We start from the raw sequence: 22,327 nt of genomic DNA on the forward strand, positions 1-22,327 counted from the left end.
GTTATGTTTTTTTCTAACCGTGGTTTGCAGCTCGGCACCCAATTACGCAAATCGGATGATGAGCGCAAAGAGGCTTTTAATTTCGGGTTGGACGACTATATCAGGTTTGATGTCGAAGTCCTCGACCCAATCGATCTCAACAAGGCGGTAGCGATTGCTCTCGCACAGGAGATAAAGCACAACAAGGGAAAGCCTAAGGAAAACAAGACTTCCACAAGTACCTCTCAGACTTCGCAGAACCCTCAGAACGGTAAGAACGGTAAGAATGGTAAGAACGGTAATTCTTCTAACCAATCTTCCAATAGTCTCTCAGAAAAGAACTCTCCAAATGAACCTAAGGGTAAGGCTAACACAATTGCTAAACCTAAGCTCACTCCAGATGAAAAGGTAGAACAAGGAATTTTAGGAGGATACATCACGTCGGAAGAGCAGAGCACTTATTCTAAGGAAGGTCGTTGTTTTCATTGTCACAGTAAGGGTCACGTAAAAAGAACATGTCCTAAGCTTGAATCTAATGAATCTAAAGAATCCACAGAACCCACTTCCTCTGTCAATGCAATAAATGACAACACGAGTGTGCCCCAAGTTTCTCATGACCCTCCCATTGATGAGTCTGTAAGGTGCAACGGAAGTGAATGTTGAACTTTGCTCAAGATTAGTGCTTCGAACTGTGCTCAAGGGTTCCTTTTACTTACGGAAGGGAGAGCCCTCCGTTCCTTTAGTGAGAGAGTGTAATGGACACAAACAAAGTGGATGAACACTATGAATGAAGGTGTTGAGACTGAGAGATAGAGAGAGAAGAATACGACACCAGAATGTTGTCAAAACCCTCCTCCGAAGGACCCACTCTCTATGGCGAGAGCGGTCTACTATTGATTGCACAAACCTCTACAATGCTTTGGACTTGCCGACGATGTCGACCACGATGAGGACGACGACGAGACGGGCTGAAATCTGAAAATGCTAGGGGCTGAAATCTGCAAATCTTTATCTGCTGAATTCTGACTCTGTGTCGGTGACGATGTTGATGATGACAATGCAATGACGACGCGCTGAAATCTGCGTTTTCCAGGCTGAAACTGCTAACTTCAATCGATCTGACCATGCGGCGAGGATCTGCTGCAAGAAGCTGAGATCTGCAAGGTTCGGGGGTTCTACTGCGGTATCTGAGCGCTGAAAACTAAAAACGTTGGTGCTACTGCTGATTCTGTCGCGATGGAATTGCAAAACGCTGAGGCTGATCTGCAAACCAAAAACGCTAGGGCTGAAAACTGTCCTTGCTGAGGAAATCTGCTAATGCTAGGGCTGATTTGTTGTTGCTGTGGAATCTACTAATGCTAGGGCTGATCTGTTGTGTCTTGTTGTCGCCGAGGCTGATCTGCCATGCAAAAACGCAAAGGCTGGTCTGTGGATGAAAAACACTAGGTCCTTGCTGTGATGCAAAAACGCTAGGCCTGCTGAGAAGGTGCCTGTTGAACCGAAGTTCTTGCTGCCTCTTCTGCAAGAAAGTGCTAGCGCTAGGTTTCTTTATATACTTGCTTGCTAAAATTGCCCTACCTAGTTTCCAACAAAAGTCACTTAAAAAATAATAAGTGAAAAATGTCAAAAATAGGAAAAATAGGTCTATGCACTGTAAAAATGCTCCTGATGGGTTCTGATGGAAATCTGATGACCATGCTGTGTGCAACCAAAGGATATGCATCTACTCTAAGTGTCTGGACATGCACGGTCTGCGAACAGACTCACAAAAGTGACAGATCACTTCCTAATCTAGGTTGACTGAACTGAACCCAACCCATGTCATGAAGTAGCTTGTCCACGTACACATAGGGTTAAATGTGCACGTGACAGAGTCTCTCATCAAATGTTATGGTCATATGATGGGGCAACGTTTTGTCATATTGTTTGACCCAGGCAGTATGCGTGATTAGTCCCTCTCTTGTAGAGAGAGCCCGCCTAGAGGTTAGTCAAAAATCTCCTCTCGAGGTTTCTGGCTTCGCTCCCGGTATGGACTCTCTTATCACGAAAGAGTGCCTTGATGTGTTGTTTACGGTTCAACAAGCCGCTTTCCGTAGAAAAATTTTAGTTTCTCCTCTCTCAAGATGTGATATGATTTTGGGCATTCGATGGTTTCGTGAGCATAACCTTCTCATTGATTGTGCAGAAAATACATTCACTTTCAATGCCAAAAGTGACTCTCCCATTGTCATTCGTGGAGAGCAAATTGTTCATTCTTCATCTCTCATTTCTAATGTGCAGGCGAAGATTGAAAGGATTCAGGAGAAGGAGACTCTCTCAGTCTCGTCTTCTCCAAAGCATGACACACAAGATTGGCATGATGATAAGCATGATCATTTGAATGATAATGATAAGTATGATGATTTGAATGATAATGATGAGCATGATGATTTGGATGACAATCACAAGCATGATGATTTGCATGATCAAGATGTGATTTCGCACGAGCATGATGATTTGTAGGAAAAAGATGTGATTGTTCACAAAGATGATGGTTTAGATGATACTTTTTCTAGTGAAGCTAACCTCATTGCAAATTCGATCAATCACGAAGAACTGATCTTGGCTGTCGAGGCGAGGTCCAATAAACCCCCTCAAGAAGAACTGATCTTGGCCCTCGAGCCTAGGTCTCAAGAACCCCCACAGGAAGTATTATGTGTTCGAATGATTAGTCAGCACACATTGTACGAGTGTTTCATTCGTGATTGTTTCCTATGTTTTAGTCAGCGTCTTTATGTGATCCCTTTTCCTAGGCATGACATATTGTACGTTGAGCACGATTCACTCATGGATGAGCACGGATGTATGCGGATTTCTCATGAAAAGATGAAATGTTTGCATTCAAGCAAGTCACATTCAATGTCTCTTCCTTGGCATGACACAATCGTAGAAAGAGCGCGAAAAGAATTGAGCATCAAGCATCGGCATGTCCATTGTGATTTGCCACAGTTGATTGATTAAGATCAGAAAGACGAGTTTAAATTCCATGTTTTGCATGTGTTTGATGAACGGTTTGGCACTCCGTCTCTTGTTTCATCTACATTGCATGCACAGTCTTTTAGGAAGACTAGAATTTTTCCAGTCACTTTACGTGGAATGGGTATGTTCATGTTTTTGTGTTGGAAGTGGTTTCAAGAATTTTCAGCCTCGGAGATTCTTGAAGAAGGTAGACGCATAACTATGGACGAAGTTGAAGCATTGAAGGAGCCACAGAAGACTGTGTCGCTTTCGGCGCGGCCCAAAGAAGCAAGCCTTGCAGACCTTTATGAAGTTCAAGTATCCCACGACCCACACATCAGAGTGGGCCAGCGAAGAGTCCTTTCCATGATTCCGGATGTTATTGGCGATCTTTCTCAACGCCATACAGTTCGGTACCAATACCTCACTTTGAAAAGGAGGGGATGTCACATGACACATCTAACCCTATGTGCACGTGGACAAGCTACAACATGACCACGGTTCAGTTCAATCAAATCAGTCTAGAATAGGAAGTGATCTGGCACTTTTGTGAGTCTGTTTGCAGATCGTGCATGTCCAGACACTTAGATTAGATGCATATCCTCTGGTTGCACACAACATGTTCATCAGCAGTACCATCAGAAACCATCAGGAGCATTTTCCAGTGCATAAAACCTATTTTCCCTATTTTTGACATTTTTCACTTATTATTTTAAGTGACTTTTGTTGGAACTGGGTAGGGCAATTTGCCTGAGTTAATATATAAGGAAACTAGCATTTCTGGCAGAAGGAGGAAGGAGAGCAACAAGCACCCAGTGCAGCAGAGCACCTTCTCACGCAAGAACCACCCCCTTGAAGAACTCGCGTTTCCATAGATCAGCAATTTCAGCCATCTTCTGCAGCGTTTTCAAGCAGCCAATCCAGCGTTTCCTAAGCAGCAGACCTTGCGTTTTTCAGCATAGAGACTTCAGCGTTTTTTGAGACAACAGCACCAGCGGTTTGTACCCTGCATAACAGCGTTTTTCAGCATTACACCACAGCGATTTCAGCCCTGCATGGTACCGTTTCTGTAGACAGCAAGACAACGATTTCAGCCCCTGCATAGTAGCGTTTTCCAAGACAGCAAGACAGCGTTTGTAGACAGTAAAGCAGCGTTTTCAGCAAGACATCAAGTACACGGGACAGCCCCAATTTGGTGCAACAGAATCCAACTCACAGCATTCAGTTTTCAGCCTTAGCATCGTCGACCTCGACATAGCATCACTCAGACTTGCATTCAGCATCTTGTACCAGATTGTGCAATCAATAGAATAGACTTCTCTCGCCATTGAGAGAAGGGCCCTTGGAGGAGGGTTTGACAACTTCCTGGTGTCGTTTTCTCTTCTCTCTCTATCTCTCAATCTCAGCACCTTCATGCACAGTGTTTATCCACTTTGTTTGTGATCATTTGCACTCTCACTAAAGGAACGAAGGCTCTCCCTTCCGTAAGAAAAAAGAACCTTGAGCACAGTTCGGAGCACTCATCTTGAGCAAAGTTCAACATTCACTTCCGCTGCACCTTACATCTTTTCATAGAAGCAGCTATCGGAAAAGCAGATGCGGTGGGCGAACATCTTGTCACAGTTTCACTTCCAAATTGTCCATGTGCAGGGACAGAAGAATTTGGTGGCAGATGCTTTGTCTCGGAAGCCGTTGGTTCTGGCTATTTCCGCGATACATCATAGCAGCTTCCAAGATATGGTCGACCAGTATGCCACAGATACAGATTTTGCAGACACTTTCAGACGGATACGGAATGGGGAGACAGTAGCGGGATATTCCTTTCGGGATGGCTTCTTGATGAGGAAAACCATGTCGTGCTTTACACAGCCGTTGAGGGAAAAGGTTATGAACGAATGCCACTGTCCGCCTTTTACGGGTCACCGCGGCATTGCTACCACCTTGAAAGGGGTAGAGAGATACTTCTTTTGGCCGAGATTCAAGAAGGATGTGGACGAGTTTGTGCGCAGTTGCTTGGTATGCCACAAGGTCAAGTTTGACAGGCATAAAGGACAGGGATTGTAATAGCCTTTGCTCATACCCACCCGACCCTGGGAAAGTATTGCAATGGATTTCATTTTTGATCTCCCGAGAACACAGAGTGGCCACGATGGTATATGGACTGTTATTGACAGATTTAGCAAGCAGGCTCATTTTATTCCAGTGAAGAAAACAGTCAAGCCGGATCACTTAGCGAGACTATTTGTGGCCCAGATCTTCAGATTACATGGCATGCGCGAGACGATTGTCTCCGACAGGGACCCCAGATTCACGAGTTTGTTTTGGAAGGCTATTTGGGAGAACATTGACACGCGGTTGCAATTCTCATCATCTTTCCACCCACAGACTGACGAGCAATCTGAGATTGCCAATTCAGTGGTACTAGATTTATTGAAGTCTTACATCTTGGATTAGAAGACTCAATGGAAAAAGTATTTACCTTTGGTGGAATTTGCCTACAACTACACGATTCCCTCTTTGACGAGGAAGGCGCCATTTGAGATTATTGAAGGTGCTACGAAGGTTCCACCTTTCCTAAGCACGAAAGATAAGATTTTTGAAGCCGATGAGTACACGCGCGACTTGGACACACTTTTGCCAAGGTCCGCGAGGCTTTGCAGAAATCTCAGGAAAGACAGAAAAAGGCAACAGATCGCCATCGTCGCGATTTGAAATTGAAGGAGAACGATTGGGTGCTCTTATGTTTTGAGAAGGCACGCCTGAGAAAGAAAAAGGGAAAGGAGAGGCTTTTTCCAAAGCTTAGTATACGATACTACGGACCTTTCCAGGTCTCCGAAAAGATAAATGATGTCTCCTTCCAACTGAAGCTGCCCGAAACTTGGAGGATTCACAATGCTTTTCATGTGAGTCTATTGAAGCCTTTTAAAGGCAATGTGCCCGATGATGGGGAGCCTAATGAGCAACCCGAAGTGGAAGAAAACGAGAAGATCCTTGTTCCAGAACAGATATTGGCACATAAAGAGAGAAAGACTAAGGGTAAAGTGATAAGGCGGTTCTTGGTTAAATTCAAGAACTGTCCTGCATTGGATGCGAAGTGGATGGAGGAGGAGGACCTAGCAGATACTCCTCAGATTGTGAAACTTTACCTTGAAGCTTTTGGTTTAACATAGTCTATTCCAAATGGAACCCCGAATTCAGCTTGGCCGGATATCTAGTGCAGTGGGTATGCACAAGAGGGAAGTTACTCCGCTCCTTTGTCAACAGATGCCTCGATTTTTGATACTAGAGTCACTGATGTCTCTTTGAGCTTCAAGGATATTGAGAGCTGACCGTATTCTGCTGTATGACTTTATGAACTGGAATTCCCGATAATATGATACTGATTTGTTCTTGACTTGTTTAACTGCAGGAACTGATAGACGAAATGACTGACTGCAGCATTTTGGTCTGAATGATCTCGATAGACATGGTTGCAATAGGGATTAGATCAGAAAAAAGAAAGAAAAAAGCATCCTGACGTTTTTTAAGGAAAATATGGCCTATAAGACGCAACTCCATGCACGAAAGTCCATGCCATTGTGTCATGTGAAAGAAGAAAAAAGTACGAAGTAAACTTCCCTTTCGAAGCTGTGTGAAAGGTGCCTAATGATTGAAGAATACACCGAATGCATTCCAAGGTACTGAATTTCAGGATTTAATAGCTCTTCACCTGGCCTTTACCCACAGAATGGATTCCTCGTACGGAATCCTAAGATGTAAAAGTCCTATTCTAATGATAGAACATGACCTATAAACAAATGTCGTGCTAATTCTTCAAATAGATGATCTTAAGCAGTTCACATGCTATTCTGGAGCTACTTTCATTCTGTTCTTCAAAACCAAATCTCCTGTGCAAACATACACACAAACACACAGAAAGTGTATGATGATGATAACAAAAAGACCTTTTTGAGTAGAACACAGCCCCCAGAAAAAAGCTTTTCTTGAGCATCATACCTCAACTGAGGATAGAAGTATCCTTATAGCCATTTCATGGGAGTGTTCTCCATGGAGGGAATATGAACCATACCTAGCAATTGTTACATACGTTATGTATTTTCAGAAGCTAGAAAAAATTGATCTTTCCATGATTTTTCATGCTTTCAATAGAAGTAAGAGCTTACTTTGAATGGCAAACTTCTCCATAACAACCACAGAGAACTGCCGAATCAGTTGCTGTACACATCAGAAGCCCTCCATCAGTGACACATTGCACTGCTGAATCTAAAAATATGGCTGGCGAACCATATGGATCAACATCTACCTGTTTCAAACAGCAAAACTTTTGATGTACAAGATCAATCACCAGCCGTTGTGTCATTGAGAAAAGTTTGGAGACAGACCACGTCAAACTGGTTTTCATGGCTGATCATATACAGTCGAGCATCTCCAAGTTCTGCATGGACTTTTGAAAGTGCCTCATCCCCATTTAGCTTAATATTTTGCTCACATGCCTTGACAGCCACTGCAAATCATGGTTAGCAAGATGACTGCATTTCACATTAACGAAGTTTTAGGATCAAACTAGGAATCAACAAAATAATCACGCTGTACTTCCTTGACAAACCTCTGTCATTATCCAATGCCACAACTGAATCGACTCCTTCAACTTCTAAAGCATATCGTATAGCACGTAAACCTGATGCTGCTGCTGCCTTGCCACAAATAAGAAACAGAACACCAGACAAAGATAGTATCCATCAGTATCTGAACATTAAAAGGATTGCTTTTCATGCCTTTCGTATTAGTATTCTGCTGTGGTGTTTTTCATCTAGCTCTTAAACTTCTTGCAAGATTTTTCCCTTACCTCAAGAACACGGAAAGGCTTAACAGCAATTTTAGGAATATCTGAGACACAAGATTCCCCTGATTTTTCTGTGACCTCACTCACTGAAGTTTTTGGCGAGATAGGTCCAAAATTTTCAATATTTGACCTCTTAGTTTCCTGTTTATGCAGAAGCTCCTCTTGACGTTTGGCTATAAAGGAACGCAACACTGCAATTGACAAGTCCCTGTTGACAACCTGGACGGCAAAACAAAGGCTCTTACATTTTTTAATACCAAATGGAGCAAGCAACCCCACTGTTTAATAATGATTGGCTGATTCCATCTGTGGTCATAATGCTCCTTTTTCCAAACAAGACTTGATGGGCATCACTTTTAATCTTTAGTACATTAAGTTCAGAAAAAAACATGACACCCATAGCCATCATAGCCTTAAGATCTAATAGTCCCACTCAACCATACCATGAAAACGTGCTTCACTCGCCCTAACGCATGAAAAAATCAAAACGTTTCACCCCTTAGCGTCTGAAACGAAAGAGAAAAAAAGAAGGCAGTTGTATTTGTTCTTAGCAAGCAATGTCCTAACCTTGACTTTATTACAAACCTCTATAGAGAACTACTCTACTATTTGAAAAATTCCAACTCTCTAGACAGCTAGCACTGGGGGGAGACTCTAGATGTTCGTATGCACACTTAAAAGAGTTGCATGGCATTACTATGGACAGATTCCTGTCAGAGTTTGAGATTCGTGTCTGATGGTGGCTCCAGTATCTCCCAAGGGCAGATCAAGGAGTGAGGCCTGTTTTGTGGTTGTGCCCGGCCGTACCTGAGGTAGACGTACTTTCTCAGCGGTGTATTCCACGGTGTTGCCCACTTGCTAGGTTGGCATGAGGGGGGACCCTTGTTCCTAGGGTTTCATGGGGTTAGAGTCTCAATTTTTTGCAAGTTTGCTTATAAAATGTGAGCAGTATGCCACATAAAGTAACTTTACACATTTTATTTAGCTTTTAGGCTCATTTATTCCAAGTCATGGGATGCATGTAGAGGTAGGGCAAACTGGAAGTTTCCCTATATATGCACGCAGCATCCCCTCCCTTGTATTGTTTGGATATATGAGAGATTGCAGAGCTTGCCAGCATTTGGGTCCAGAGCACTCTGTCCAGCGTTTTGTGCATCTAGCATTTCCTCTCTCTAGCATTTTAGCTCACCAACATTTTCTCTCTGGCATTTTTGCTCACGAGCATTTTCTCCCTCTACTGCTCTTTGCCAGCAATCCCTCTCTCTCTCTCTCTCTCTCTCTCTCTCTCTCTCTCTCTCTCTCTCTCTCTCTCTCTCTCTCTCTCTCTCGTCAGGACTCACGTGAGGTATGGCGGCTCTTTCATGAGCACTCTCCCCCCCTCACCATTACTTCTATAGAGGCCTGGGGCCAGTACGCATCATCTCTATACACAGTTCCTGAACAGTCCCCCCCTTCCCGACCCCCCCCCCCCCCCCCCCCCGATCCATGCCCACACACGTGCTTTTTTCACCGCTGAAATGGTGAGGACGGCCATTGATAAGATGAGGACCGGGAGAGCATATGATCACGATGGCTTAGTGGCTGAGCATTTCACGCATGCCACAGATCTACTAGCAAAGCTTCTAGCAGTTATGTTTAACCGTGCCATGTGTGAGGGCTTGCTTGATACTTGGAGCCTGTCTACTATGGACACACATTGGCACGGTTGTACGCATCTATTCTTGAGCACCAGCTGAGTAGAAGGGCAGAGAAGGAGGGGATACGTGCAGCCGGGCAGGCAAGGTTCAGGAGGGGTTTTTCTACTCTTGACCATATCTTGACACTCAGAGCCATCATTGAGGAGGGCTGATCAAATGGGAGACGGATCTATTGTAGCTTTGTGGATTTCCGCAAAGCATTTGACACAGTACCCAGAGCTAGATTGATGCGCAAATTACAAAAGATGGGAGTACCCACAGGGCTCATTTGGGGGGTCATGGCACTATACAGGTCAGTAGTGGGGCATGTACGCACCTCAGAGGGTCTATCCACACTGGTTCACTCAACTATTGGAGTGAAGCAGGGTTGCCCGCTCTCTCCTACTCTATTTGGTATGTATGTGGATGAGGTTTCTGACTACATTGAAAGAGATGGTGATAGAGGTGCAGAACTGGCAGGGACATGGATTCCACTATGGTTATATGCTGATGATATTGTGTTGATCTCCGAGTCTCCGGAGGGGATACAATGTCTCTTGGATGCTTTGCATAGGTTTGCGCAGGAAAGTGGTTTGTCCATCAACCTTGGTAAAACCAAGGTCATGGTATTTAATACCACCCCACAGTGGATCAGGAGGTCAGCGCCCGCATTCACATACGGCCAGGAGACAGTGGAGCATACAGATGCTTACACTTACCTTGGAGTGGTTTTTAGTGGGCCAGCATTTTCATTGAGGAGGGCAGAAGAGACTACATTGACCAGAGCCCATGCAGCATTGGGTAGATTGGAAAGGATGTGTTCACAGGTTCAGTTTCAGGAGCCTCGGACGAAGCTCTGGCTCTTTGAACTTTGGTGGCCTCTGCATTGCTTTATGGAGCTGAGATTTGGGGACCTTCATTGGATCATCACGGGAGGACAAGCCGCACTAATGGATGGGGGGACATGGAGAAGCCTCTGGTCTCTATGATCTCGCGGCTCATTAGAGCTAAGGCTTTAGTACCACATGCTATTGTCCGCGCAAAGCTAGCTGCTCTCCCACTAGTGGTTGAGGCGCTCACCAGATCTGTCTCCTTCATACACCGCATGTGGGAACTTCCCAGAGACAGATATGCCCGCCTTGCACTTGAGTCCTCTCGACAATTAGCCATGCAAGGAGATACAGCATGCTGGTATGGGGAGAATCGAGATGACATCATCATTTCAGGCACATGGGTTCAGCATAGACATATTACCTCCCTTCCAGTACTCACTGGATGCACCCTCTCTGACTCTTACACACTGTGAGATCACCAGGCTCATCCGCCAAGACCTGACTCAGTTAGACACCAGGAGGACATGGATACAGCCAGCACACGAGCAGGGCACGAAGATGGCTTTCTACAGAGAGCATCTTCTCGAGCTTACGGAGGATGGTTTTGTGACGAGGCCCAAATACATGGACATCCACTTGTCTCATGGGATACGATGTGCTATTGGCCAGATACGCACATCTTCACATGTCACGTGACACATCCAACCCTATGTGTCCGTGGACAAGCTACACCATAGCAAGGTTCCTGTCAGTCCAGTCAGTTTAGATTAGAAGTGATATGGCACTTTTGTGAGTCTATTCGTAGACCGTGCATGCCCAATCACTTAGTGTAGATGCATATCCTCTGGCTGCACACCGCATAAGCATAAGCATAACCATTTCCATCAAATTCCATCAGAGTCAGTTTGGGGATTTTTCAAGTGACTTTAGCCTATTTTCACTATATTCAACATTTTTCACTTATTTATTAAGTGACTTTTGTTGGGTACTGAGTAGGGCAAATTGGGTAAGTTAATATATAAGCAAACCCAAGTTTAACACAATTTGGTAGATGAGCCAAGGAGCACAGCAGGCTACCAAGCAACAGGTGTTTCCTCCCTCTCTCAACAAGACCCTCTCCAACTTGTTGAGGCCCCTTCACCCGCAGCCATCAGCGTTTTGGAATCGCCCAGCTTCTTGCAGATCCTGGCGTTTCCATCTCCAATAGCCATCGCCAGCATACCCCTGTTCCTGGCGTTTTTCCCTTACCACCAAGGTCAGTCATTTCAGTCAATTCACTAACGCCAGCAACCAACCTTTCTAGCGTTTTTGTTCAGCATTGGAGAACCTCTCATTCCAGCGTTTTTCAGCCTGGGATATGCCTGCAGGACCAGCATTTTCAGCCTACGACAGTGACAGAAAAACGCAGCCACATCAGGGAAGAAATTCAGCGTTTTTCATCTTCTCCTAAGCCCCGACAAGAGCAGTCATTTTCAGCCATAAATCAGCAGTAAAAACCAGTCATTTTCAACCCCCAAAGTGGTACAGATTCTCAGCCTTTGCCCTTTGTGGACAGCAGTTAGAAGAGCATCGAATTCAGCCCTAAAGTCTTCATCGTCGTCATCGACATAGTCACCATTTGCATCAGTCCATGCATCGTCATTGTACACCTTTGTGCAATCAAAGTTAGACCAATCTCGCCGACGAGAGTGGGGCCTTTGGAGGAGGGTTTTACAACCTCTCGGGTGTCGTATCTCTTTTCTCTCCTTCTCTCAGTCTCATTCACTTGCACGCACAATATCCACTCACTTTGTTCGTGATCATAGCACTCTCCATAAAGACGGAAGGCTCTCTCCTTCCCTAAGAACTAAAAGGAACCTTGAGCAAATATAGATCACTAATCTTGAGAAAATACAACATTCATTCCGCTGCACCTTACATTGGTATCAGAGCTTTGGAAGTGTTCTGTACTACTCAAGGGAAGAACCACAAGAATTTTATTTTTTTGCTTGTTGCAGTCGCACGAACCCAAGTTCGCTTGGGCGTGTCGATTCCTAATCGTGTTTTGTTGAAGAGTGACAGGAATCCCAAGAAAGAAGGGCTTGTCCAGCCTCCCCTTGTGTCTCTTTTCACTCATTGAGAGCGGACCGTGCACTTAGCGGCCGGCCAATCGACATGAGGTGGGAAAAAGCACCCTTGGTGTGAGCGCAAGGCCGCCAAGGGGTGCGCTTGCAGAAAGGAGTAGACCTCGGGTGAAGAGAAGATCCTTCTCCAACGCGATTTGCAAGCGAAAGAACACCTCAAGAACCCAAGATTCTCATGAATCAAGGACCTCAAGAACCTCAAGACCCTCAAGAACCCAAGTTCCTCGCGAGCTTAAGACCCCAAGCTCATAGTGCATGGTCGTCACCCGAAGCGGAATGGATACTTCGCATACAGGTGATGAGCATGAGAGAGGCGACGAAGACTCGTCCCCACCCGGAGATGATTTCTTCAACCCTCCCCCTTCGCCATCTACGCCACCAAGTGCACCAAACCCTATGGAGGCAATGGTCAAGCAGATGATAGCCATGATGGATAGACGCCTTGCTCACGACCGTGAGCGCGACGAAAGAGCCCGTGAGCGCGACAACAGAATTGCAAGAATGGCCGCAGACCAAAAAGCCAAGGACTGCGAGCGCGACGACAGAAATGCAAGACATGCCGCACAACAGGAAGACAAGCCCCTTGTTTTAGAACGCGAGCGCGACGCAAGAAAAGAAAGAAAAGAACTAAGAAAGGAGGAAGCGGCAGCACGGGCCGCAGCCTTGGAGGCCGAGCGTGAAGCTCGACGAGAGCTACGCACTCAAGAATTGCTTGCCCAAGTCCTAGCCTCGAAGACCGAACCACCCAAAGATCGTGGGAGTTCGTCAAGTGGCGCAGCCACGATGCGGATTCCAACCATCCAATCATAGAGAAGTTGACTTTCAGTAAGTATGACGGTAAGATGGATGCTACTGTTACTCATTCTTGGTTGCATCTAATTAAATGCTTATTTTGCAACAACTAAAAAACAAGCAATAGCAAAGTTTTGACGGCAGCTATGTACCTTGCCGGTGATGCCATTAATTGGTACCAGGCATGGCAAGAGGCACAGCTAGCCGCGCACCTAGAGGCGGCCGACGATTTCACGCCCCTCTCTTTTAGTTGGGCCCCCTCATCATTCGTGCTGAGGAGGGCTTCCATTCTTTGCCTCTCATCTCGCATGTACAGGTAAAGCGTGAATTACGACGAGGAGCATAAGCGGCATTCATTTATGCTGCTCCAATTTCCCAGAGCATCCAGGCTCCAGGCATTAAACAAGATGACCGTCAAGAACAAGTTTCCGATGCCTCGCATTGAGTATATCCTTGATAGGCTCAATGGGGCAAAAGTTTTCAGCAAAGTTGATCTCAAAGGTGGATACCATCAAGTACGGGTATTCAAAGGCGACATTTTCAAGACCGCCTTTCGCACCGAGCGAGGGCAATGGGAGTATATTGTTATGCCTTTTGGATTGACAGGAGCCGTGGGTACGTTCAATCGTCTCATGGTAGGTCGTTTCGGCGATATGGTAGGCGTATGTGTGTTCATCTTCTTAGATGATATTCTCATTTTTTCTGCATCGTGGGAGCAACATGAATTAGATGTTGAAAGGGTACTAACTCGTTTGGATAGGTGTCAGTTGTACATTGCAGCTAAGAAGTCTGAATTTTTTCTTACTGAAGTCACTTATCTGGGTTATATCATTTCTGCAGAAGGACTCAAGCTAGACCCCGCGAAGGTGGAACAGATTCGTAATTGGGATTTGCCCAAAACTGCATATGATGTGCATTCTTTTCTGGGTTTATGTCAAGCATATAGTTCGCACATAGAGAATTTTGCACACATTGCTGCACCTATGACTGATGTTTTGAAAGGGGTAAAGACTCGCCGTCAGCGCGTAGACTTGCCCGAAGCAGCCATTGAGGCTTTCGCAGTTCTCAAGGTTGCGGTGATAGAAGCACCGTGTCTTATCCTTGCCTCTTGGGATGATCCCTTTGAGGTATGGACGGATGCGAGCAATGTCGCCATAGGCGCTGTGCTCCAGCAGCAGTCACCTAGTAGCTTTCCTTAGCCGGAAGCTCAATAGTGCGGAAAAGAATTATTCAGTTTATGATAAAGAACTTTTGTCTATTATTCACTCTCTTAAGCATTGGAAGCATTTTTTGTATGGAAGAGAGTTTACAGTGCGCACACATCATCAAGCCCTTAAGTGGCTCCAGTCTATGCCTAGTGCACATTGGAGTGATCGCCAAGCGCGGTGGTCACAATTTTTTGAGCAATTTGGAGGTTTGATTGAGTATGTGCCTGGAAAAGCTAACCCTGTTGCAAATGCGTTGAGTCGCAAAGGACAGATTTTGGCTCTTGAGTCAAGAATCACATTTTTTTGACAGCATGAAGAATCAGTATGCAGATTCGGAGTTTGGTAAGTATTGGTTGCAAGCTCTTGCTTCCCAAGGGCCCAGCAACTATCTCATTCGTGATGGATTGTTATTTTTCCGTCAGCGTCTATGTGTGTTGCCCTCTCTCAGGCCAACCATATTGCATGATGCACATGATTCTCTCACGGGTGGGCACAGAGGTATGAACACCACAGTGGAAAAGATTAAACGATTTTTCTATTGGCCTAAAATGCGAAAAGATGTGTTTAGTTATGTCACACATTGCACTATATGTCAAAAAGTTAAAGCTCCTCGGGGTAAGCAGCAAGGCCTCTTGCTTCCGCTGCCTATTCCCAAGGGACCTTTTCAGGATATCTCTATGGATTTTGTGACTAACTTACCACCAAGTCTGCATTCAAGGAACACTCAATGTTTAACTATTGTTGATCGTTTCATCAAATTTTGCATGTTGATTCCTTGTAAGGCCACAGTTATTGCACAAGATGTTGCACGATTGTTCATAAAGCATTGGTACCCCCTCTGTGGTTTGCCAAAGTCCATTGTTTCAGATAGGGATGTTAAGTTTACGTCCAACTTTTGGCGTGCACTCTTTGAAAATTTTGGCACAAAGTTGAATTTTTCCTCCGCTTTTCATCCACAGTCAAATGGTCAAACCGAAATTTATAATCAGTTGGCTTTTGATGTGTTAAAATCTTATGTTCATGATCAGCAGTCTCAATGGGAGCTCTATCTCCCATTGGTTCAAGCTATCCTAAATGATTCCTTCTCTTCTGCTATTGGTCGAACTCCGTATGAGGCAGCTTTTGGCCGTCCGTTCCAGTCACTTTTGACTAGATCGGTCAGTCACATGCCTGGTGCCAATGCTGAGAGTCAGTCATTGGATGAGATTTCTGAGAGTGTGAAGCTTCGGCTAAGCAAGGCTCAGGAATCTTATTCTAGACAGGCTAACAAGCATCGTCAGGAGGTCTCGATCAAGAAAGGAGATTGGGTGTATCTACGAATCATGAAACAGCGTCTTAAGCAAGTTGGAAAGAAATGTCTTAAGTTATCTTTTCGTATGTATGGTCCATTTCCAGTCATCAAAAAGATTAATGAGGTTTCAATGAAATTTAAGTTGCCTAACTCATGGTCAATGCACAACGTTTTCCATGTTTCTTGGTTGAAAGTGTTTGAGGGAACACCTCCAAAGGACGTTTCAAAAGAAGAAGAACCGGAGATCATCGATGAAGCTGAAGTCATGGAGCCGGAGCAAGTCTTGTTGCGTCGGTTTCGCCATGGTTCGAAGAAACAAGTACGACAATATATTTTGAAGTTCAAAGATCGAGGAACCCACGAAGCGGTGTGGGTAGACGAAGAGTTCTTCAAGGATTATCTAGAGTTGTTGACAGACTACGAGGAAGCCATGCAGCTCAATACCAGTACCTCACTTTGAAAAAGAGGAGATGTCACATGACACATCCAACCCTATGTGTCCGTGGACAAGCTACACCATAGCAGGGTTCCCGTCAGTCCAGTCAGTTTAGATTAGAAGTGATCTGGCACTTTTGTGAGTCTATTCGTAGACCGTGCATGCCCAATCACTTAGTGTAGATGCATATCCTCTGGTTGCACACCACATAAGCATAAGCATAACCATTTCCATCAGATTCCATCAGAGTCAGTTTGGGGATTTTTCAAGTGACTTTAGACTATTTTCCCTATATTTAACATTTTTCACTTATTTATTAAGTGACTTTTGTTGGGTACTCAGTAGGGCAAATTGGGTAAGTTAATATATAAGCAAACCCAAGTTAACACAATTTGGTAGATGAGCCAAGGAGCACAGCATGCTACCAAGCAACAGGTGTTTCCTCCCTCTCTCAACAAGACCCTCTCCAAGCCAACTTGGTGAGGCCCCTTCACCCGCAGCCATCAGCGTTTTGGAATCGCCCAGCTTCTTGCAGATCCTGGCGTTTCCATCCCCAATAGCCATCGCCAGCATACTCCTCTTCCTGGCGTTTTTCCCTTACCACCAAGGTCAGTCATTTCAGTCAATTCACTAACGCCAGCAACCAGCCTTTCTAGCGTTTTTGTTCAGCATTGGAGAACCTCTCATTCCAGCGTTTTTCAGCCTGGGATATGCCTGCAGGACCAGCGTTTTCAGCCTACGACAGTGATAGAAAAACGCAGCCAGATCAGGGAAGAAATTCAGCGTTTTTCATCTTCTCCTAAGCCCCGACAAGAGCAGTCATTTTCAGCCATAAATCAGCAGTAAAAACCAGTCATTTTCAACCCCCAAAGTGGTACAGATTCTCAGCTTGTGCCCTTTGTGGACAGCAGTTAGAAGAGCATCGAATTCAGCCCTAAAGTCTTCATCGTCGTCATCGACATAGTCACCATTTGCATCAGTCCATGCATCGTCATTGTACACCTTTGTGCAATCAAAGTTAGACCAATCTCGCCGACGAGAGTGGGGCCTTCGGAGGAGGGTTTTACAACCTCTCGGGTGTCCTATCTCTTTTCTCTCCTTCTCTCAGTCTCATTCACTTGCACGCACAATATCCACTCACTTTGTTCGTGATCATAGCACTCTCCATAAAGACAAAAGGCTCTCTCCTTCCCTAAGAACTAAAAGGAACCTTGAGCAAATATAGATCACTAATCTTGAGAAAATACAACATTCATTCCGCTGCACCTTACATCACACCAGTTGCAGATCGAGACAAGGAGATTCAGCGGAGTACCAGCAGAGGCCAGGACATGCCCCCTGTGTGGCATCGAGCCTGAGACAGAGTTGCACTACACATGCCACTGCCCCGTCTACTACGAGATACGAGGCCTCTTCCATTGCTTGTTCAGAGAGGGCTTTGGACCACTCTCCAGAGTCATGCGGTATGAGGATCAGAGATACCTGGGTTTGTTATTGCTCGAGTTGCGCAGACACAGAGAGAGCTTGATGAGTGGAGAGGCTAACCAGTCTCAGAGACAGATCACAGACTTCTTTAGAGCTGCCACTGGACACCGGGAGGAGCTACTACCACAGCAGAGCTCGTCGCCTCACACCAGAGGCACACTGATCGACCAAGCGACCGAGCTGGGGAGATCCAGACGCCCACGACTGCGGAGGACTACACAGCATCAACGGAGGTTGCATCAGAGGATTTGGATCACTTTGGCCCGACATGCACGACACCCGGTCAGACTACTGACCATGGAGGAGATTGATGAGATCCACCAACGACCGATGTTGGATCTCTTGTGATCTGGCTATCCCAGCTAGCTCCTTAGTTCACACCTAGCAGTTTAGGATTCCACAGTATTTTAGTTTGTCATCTTGTTACTCTGACTTTGTATCAGATCCACCACATTGTAACTTTCTGGTCTCATAGGTCACTTTGGCCTTTTGAAGACGTTAATATAACCTTTCATTTCATTTCTCTCTCAAATGTGGTAGATTGGTTATGCCATCTCCCTCTTGAATAACAGGTCTTGAGTTCAACTCTCCTCGTCGGATAGATCTTTAAGGTCTCTTGGGATAGTTTCCTACGACGTTAAAACAATCTTTCTTCTTCTTCTTCTTCTTCTTCTTCTTCTCTCTCTAAAGCGCTAGCTCTTTGATCTATGTTGACACCGTCCACTTAGGTTCTACTGCAGATCAAGTTACTGTGTCCGTTTGGTGGGCGGTACACAATAGGTGGTCATTTTCGAGGGGATCTATCGCGAAAGATCCGAGATCCATTGGCTGCCCGGTCGCGAGAGGAGCTTAATTCGCGGTTGCAAACGAGATCATCACCCGATTCACCCTTTTCCGCTACACCTTTGACATAGTTATCGCAGCCACCTTGCGCTCTAGAGTCTGATTGGTGATCTGTGCGAGTTTATGGTGCTGACATCTGTGAGAAAAAAGGCTTGTTGTTTTTCACTCATTTGGGACTGATTTCCGTTGTAGTGGGATGATTTGAAGGTTCTCCTTCATCCACCTCCACCTAGCCTCGTCACGTGCCCATGCTCTCTCACACAATGGAGAGGGGTGATGATCCGTAGTTTAACTCGGTACATGATGAAGAAATACAACGAGAGGAAGCTCATAATGGAGCCTTTGTCAATGAGTGGGGAGATTGGCCCCAGTTCTACTCCAGCATAAGTGATCAACCAGTCAAAATACCTACCCTTCCTACCTTTCCCTCGGATCGGCAATGAATGGCAAGCATTATGCCATTTGGAAAGCGACCATGACAGCATCTTCGATTATAGGAGCTTGGAGGTTTTGTCAACAGTAACTTTCAAAAGCCAAACGATCAGCATCTGCTTCATCGGAGAAACTTGATCATATATAGATGAAAGCGGATCCCAAATCTGCTTTAGGCCGTTCATCAACTAGATGTGACTGATGACCGAGGCGTACTATTGAGGATGATAAATGATTGGATTCAAGCACTAACACGCTGCCATAGCAGATTGGCATTGCAACCATCGTGGGAAAAAAGGCCATTATTGGCAGAAGTCTCCAAAGCGAGTTGGTGACGCTTGGACTTCTACGGTGGCGGTAGAGTCATCAACCTTTGTTCATTCGGAGATACTTCCTTCACAAGATTCTCCAAGGACAATCGAAGGTTGAGACGACTTTTGCCGTTCGAGATGGTCATGATTGGATTCTTGATAGTGGTGCTTCATGACACATGACACCTTGATAGTGACGGTCATGATTGGATTCTTGATAGTGGTGTTTCATGACACATGACACCTTCGAAGGATCTTTTGTCCAACATGCGGTGGCACTGTGGTACTATTTTCATTGGCAACAAATCTGAAATTCCTGTTTACAGTGAGGGTTCCATGGAGTTGATCCCAGATGGCAGAGGGGGTATGCATACCTCCAAGGTTCTTTATGCTCCGAAGCAAGGTTTTTGTCTTAAGTCTGTGCAGGAGAAGTGCAAGCTATGCATCTTCCCATTCCAAATAAGCTCATGAAAGTCATCTACATTCACGTCAAGTCCATCTAACCATTCATCATCCATCTCTACTTCATCCTCTGCTAGGGCTATAGTGAATTATAGAACTTGAATCTGCAATGTGTTGATTAGAATTGGCTCTTGCTTTGGTCGTAGTGCTGTTTTTCTCTTCAATACCTTGATGCGAGCTTCTTCTTGAGCGTGCTCAAACCTCAATGATCTATTGTCGCTTGAAGGGCTCTTTCTCTGGCATGCTTCAGTACGAAGGTGCAGAGGGTGGAGTACCAGCATTGTACTGAGTTCAAGTAATATAAAGAAATACCGAAAGGGTCGCCAAAGTTTGGGGCCAATACTCTCAGGGGTGGAACTTTGCCACTCCCCGTGTCGTCTCTTCTTTTCAGTTCAATTGTTATTGAAGTGCTAAAAGTCTGTTCACTCTGTTCTTTTCTATTGGCACGTGGTGCTCGTCTTGTGACAGAGGACTACATCAGAAACATGGGGAGACTCTCCTAGTGAGAAGACAAAGTATGTACAATGAGGGCTAAATCACGAGATTGGAGGAGGAAACAACCACACTCGTGGCCGGTAATGCCATCTAGGCACGCCCTGAACCATGGGGAAGAAAGGCCCTGGGCCCCAAAGTCGCAAGAAAGCCTCGCAGCACTCCCGCATGCGGTCGGAGCTGCCCTAATGTCTCTCAAGCTGATCCCTCAGTGTATGAAACAGGTCCAGCCAAATGTCACGAACAGTCTCTGCCGATGGGATAGGGCGAGACTCGAAGATGCGAAAGCAACTGGCCCGCGGATGAACCAAGAGTGTCGGGCGGCAGATGAGCTCCCAATACCACTCTCTATCACTGCACCACTTCTGGGGGATGAGCTCTGTGGCAAGCTACAGTGTAGGTCGACCCCTCTGGATCATTATGATTTTGCTGGTGGAAGCCATCTCAAATCAGAGTGCAAGGCCCGTGAGTGTGGACCGGGCTGTAGCACCCGAAGTGTATTGTCGGGCCGTGGAAAGTGTTGGCATCAGCCGAAGAATCGGAAGCCAAACTGGTTGTGCCATGGGGCAGTCCCACTTTCACAAGCTTGGGCACCCCAAGCCGGGAATCGGGCACGGCACACGAAAGAATCACTTTAAATACTTCCCAACTTTAAAATCACAGTTTAATTTGGTCGACATGGCCCAGCATAGTTCCGTGCCCAAAGAGATTGGCCACAAAGACTAGCGCCCCTTTCGGTATTTCTTTTATATTAATGCTTGATCAAAGTACAACTCCCGTGGGTCCTCGGCTCTCAGACTCTGCGTGCCGATGCTCTAAGGAGTGAGGCCCCTTGGGCTTATTTATTCTTACAAAGGGATGCCAAAAGCAAAGCCCCAAAAGCAATTAAACTCAAAAGCAATTGGTTCTTAAAGCAATAATCCCAAAAGCAACTGGCTCCAAAAACTGCCAAAAAGCAGCCAATGCGAGTCACGGAATTCCATACAGGTCTGCCACGTCAGCATGCTGCCAATGCAATTTGCGGATGTCCGTACTGCCACGTCAACAGGCTGTTAGCGTGATCTACGGGGATTCCGTACGACAGCTATGTCAGCATCTGTCCGGTGGTCATGCCACGTCATCACTTTTTGACATACCCCCCTCTTGAAAGAATTGTAATCGCCCTCGATTATGCATGCAAAACAGACAGAGGCCATAAACCATTTCAACAGACACTGACTCTAAGCACCGACGTACTAGACACGACACATCTAGCACTTGTACAAAGACGGCAGTCACATCACTGTACATGATATCACAGGACATCACATGACAAATCAATCACATAAAATTCATGCCAAATCTCAGACCATGACTGTCAGCAACGTAATTAGTAACCGCATCTAGATCCATCCCGGACCTCACTGATGTCGGATTAACTAATCCGATATTGCGATCATGTCTATAGAGATTTTTGACTCAAGCACTCTCATGTGCGAGTAATCATTCGCCTCAAGCATTGTCGTGTGCGAGAAATCATTTTCGGGGATTCCATGTCAAAGTTCTTCTCTCATAAAGTCGTTCAACAGAATACTATCAGCCCATCAGTATCCCTAAAATCCAGAAGGAAAATCAATGACTTTATTCTTTCTAGGTAATCTGTGACAAAGGAGCGGAGTAACTCCTCTCTTGTGTAGTCCCGCCTGCACCAGATTCAACCCACTGATAGACGAAAAGCGTCGAGGTAAAGTTCCAAATCCGAGGAGTATCCGCTAGGTCCTCCTCCATCCATTTCGCATTTAATGCTCGATGGTCTTAACTAAGAACCACCGTTCACTTTACCTTTCTCTTTCCTGTCTTGGAAAGTCAATATCTGTTTCAGAACGAGTATCTCCTTGCTCTCTTTCTCTTCAAGTTCATTCGAGAGTTGTCACTGCTCCAAAGTCTACATCATCTCATTCTTTCATTCTATCTTTCTTTCTTTTTTTCCTAAATCCTATTATCTATTTGCAAATAGCAAGTTCTTCCATACCACATTGGTTTCATCCAAAATTCATGATACTTATCGAATTCACTCTAAAGCCGTCATTGCTCCCAATTGCATTCATCATCATCAATTTCACCTCTTATCTACACACAACTAGC

General features: G+C 45.3%; 1 protein-coding gene across 2 annotated transcripts in view; it reads right to left on the reverse strand.

The window, feature by feature from the left end:
* Positions 1-22,327, reverse strand: part of LOC147459822 (tRNA (guanine(26)-N(2))-dimethyltransferase 1-like) — a 108,880-nt gene that overhangs the window by 68,666 nt on the left and 17,887 nt on the right. For both annotated transcript variants that reach the window (XR_015187913.1, XM_086511027.1), the window contains exons 2-6: positions 7,823-8,038; positions 7,583-7,670; positions 7,359-7,480; positions 7,140-7,279; positions 6,973-7,045 (exon numbers count right to left, since the gene is read on the reverse strand). Coding sequence is in view for 1 of the 2 variants with exons in the window: in XM_086511027.1 (XP_086367153.1) it covers positions 6,973-7,045; positions 7,140-7,279; positions 7,359-7,480; positions 7,583-7,670; positions 7,823-8,038 (639 nt within the window). In the remaining variant the exon portion in view is untranslated. The remainder of the gene's footprint in view (positions 1-6,972; positions 7,046-7,139; positions 7,280-7,358; positions 7,481-7,582; positions 7,671-7,822; positions 8,039-22,327) is intronic.

This window comes from Adiantum capillus-veneris, chromosome 4 (genome assembly GCF_014529385.1).
Source record: "Adiantum capillus-veneris isolate H3 chromosome 4, ASM1452938v2, whole genome shotgun sequence".
In the NCBI taxonomy this organism is placed as follows: domain Eukaryota; kingdom Viridiplantae; phylum Streptophyta; class Polypodiopsida; order Polypodiales; family Pteridaceae; genus Adiantum; species Adiantum capillus-veneris.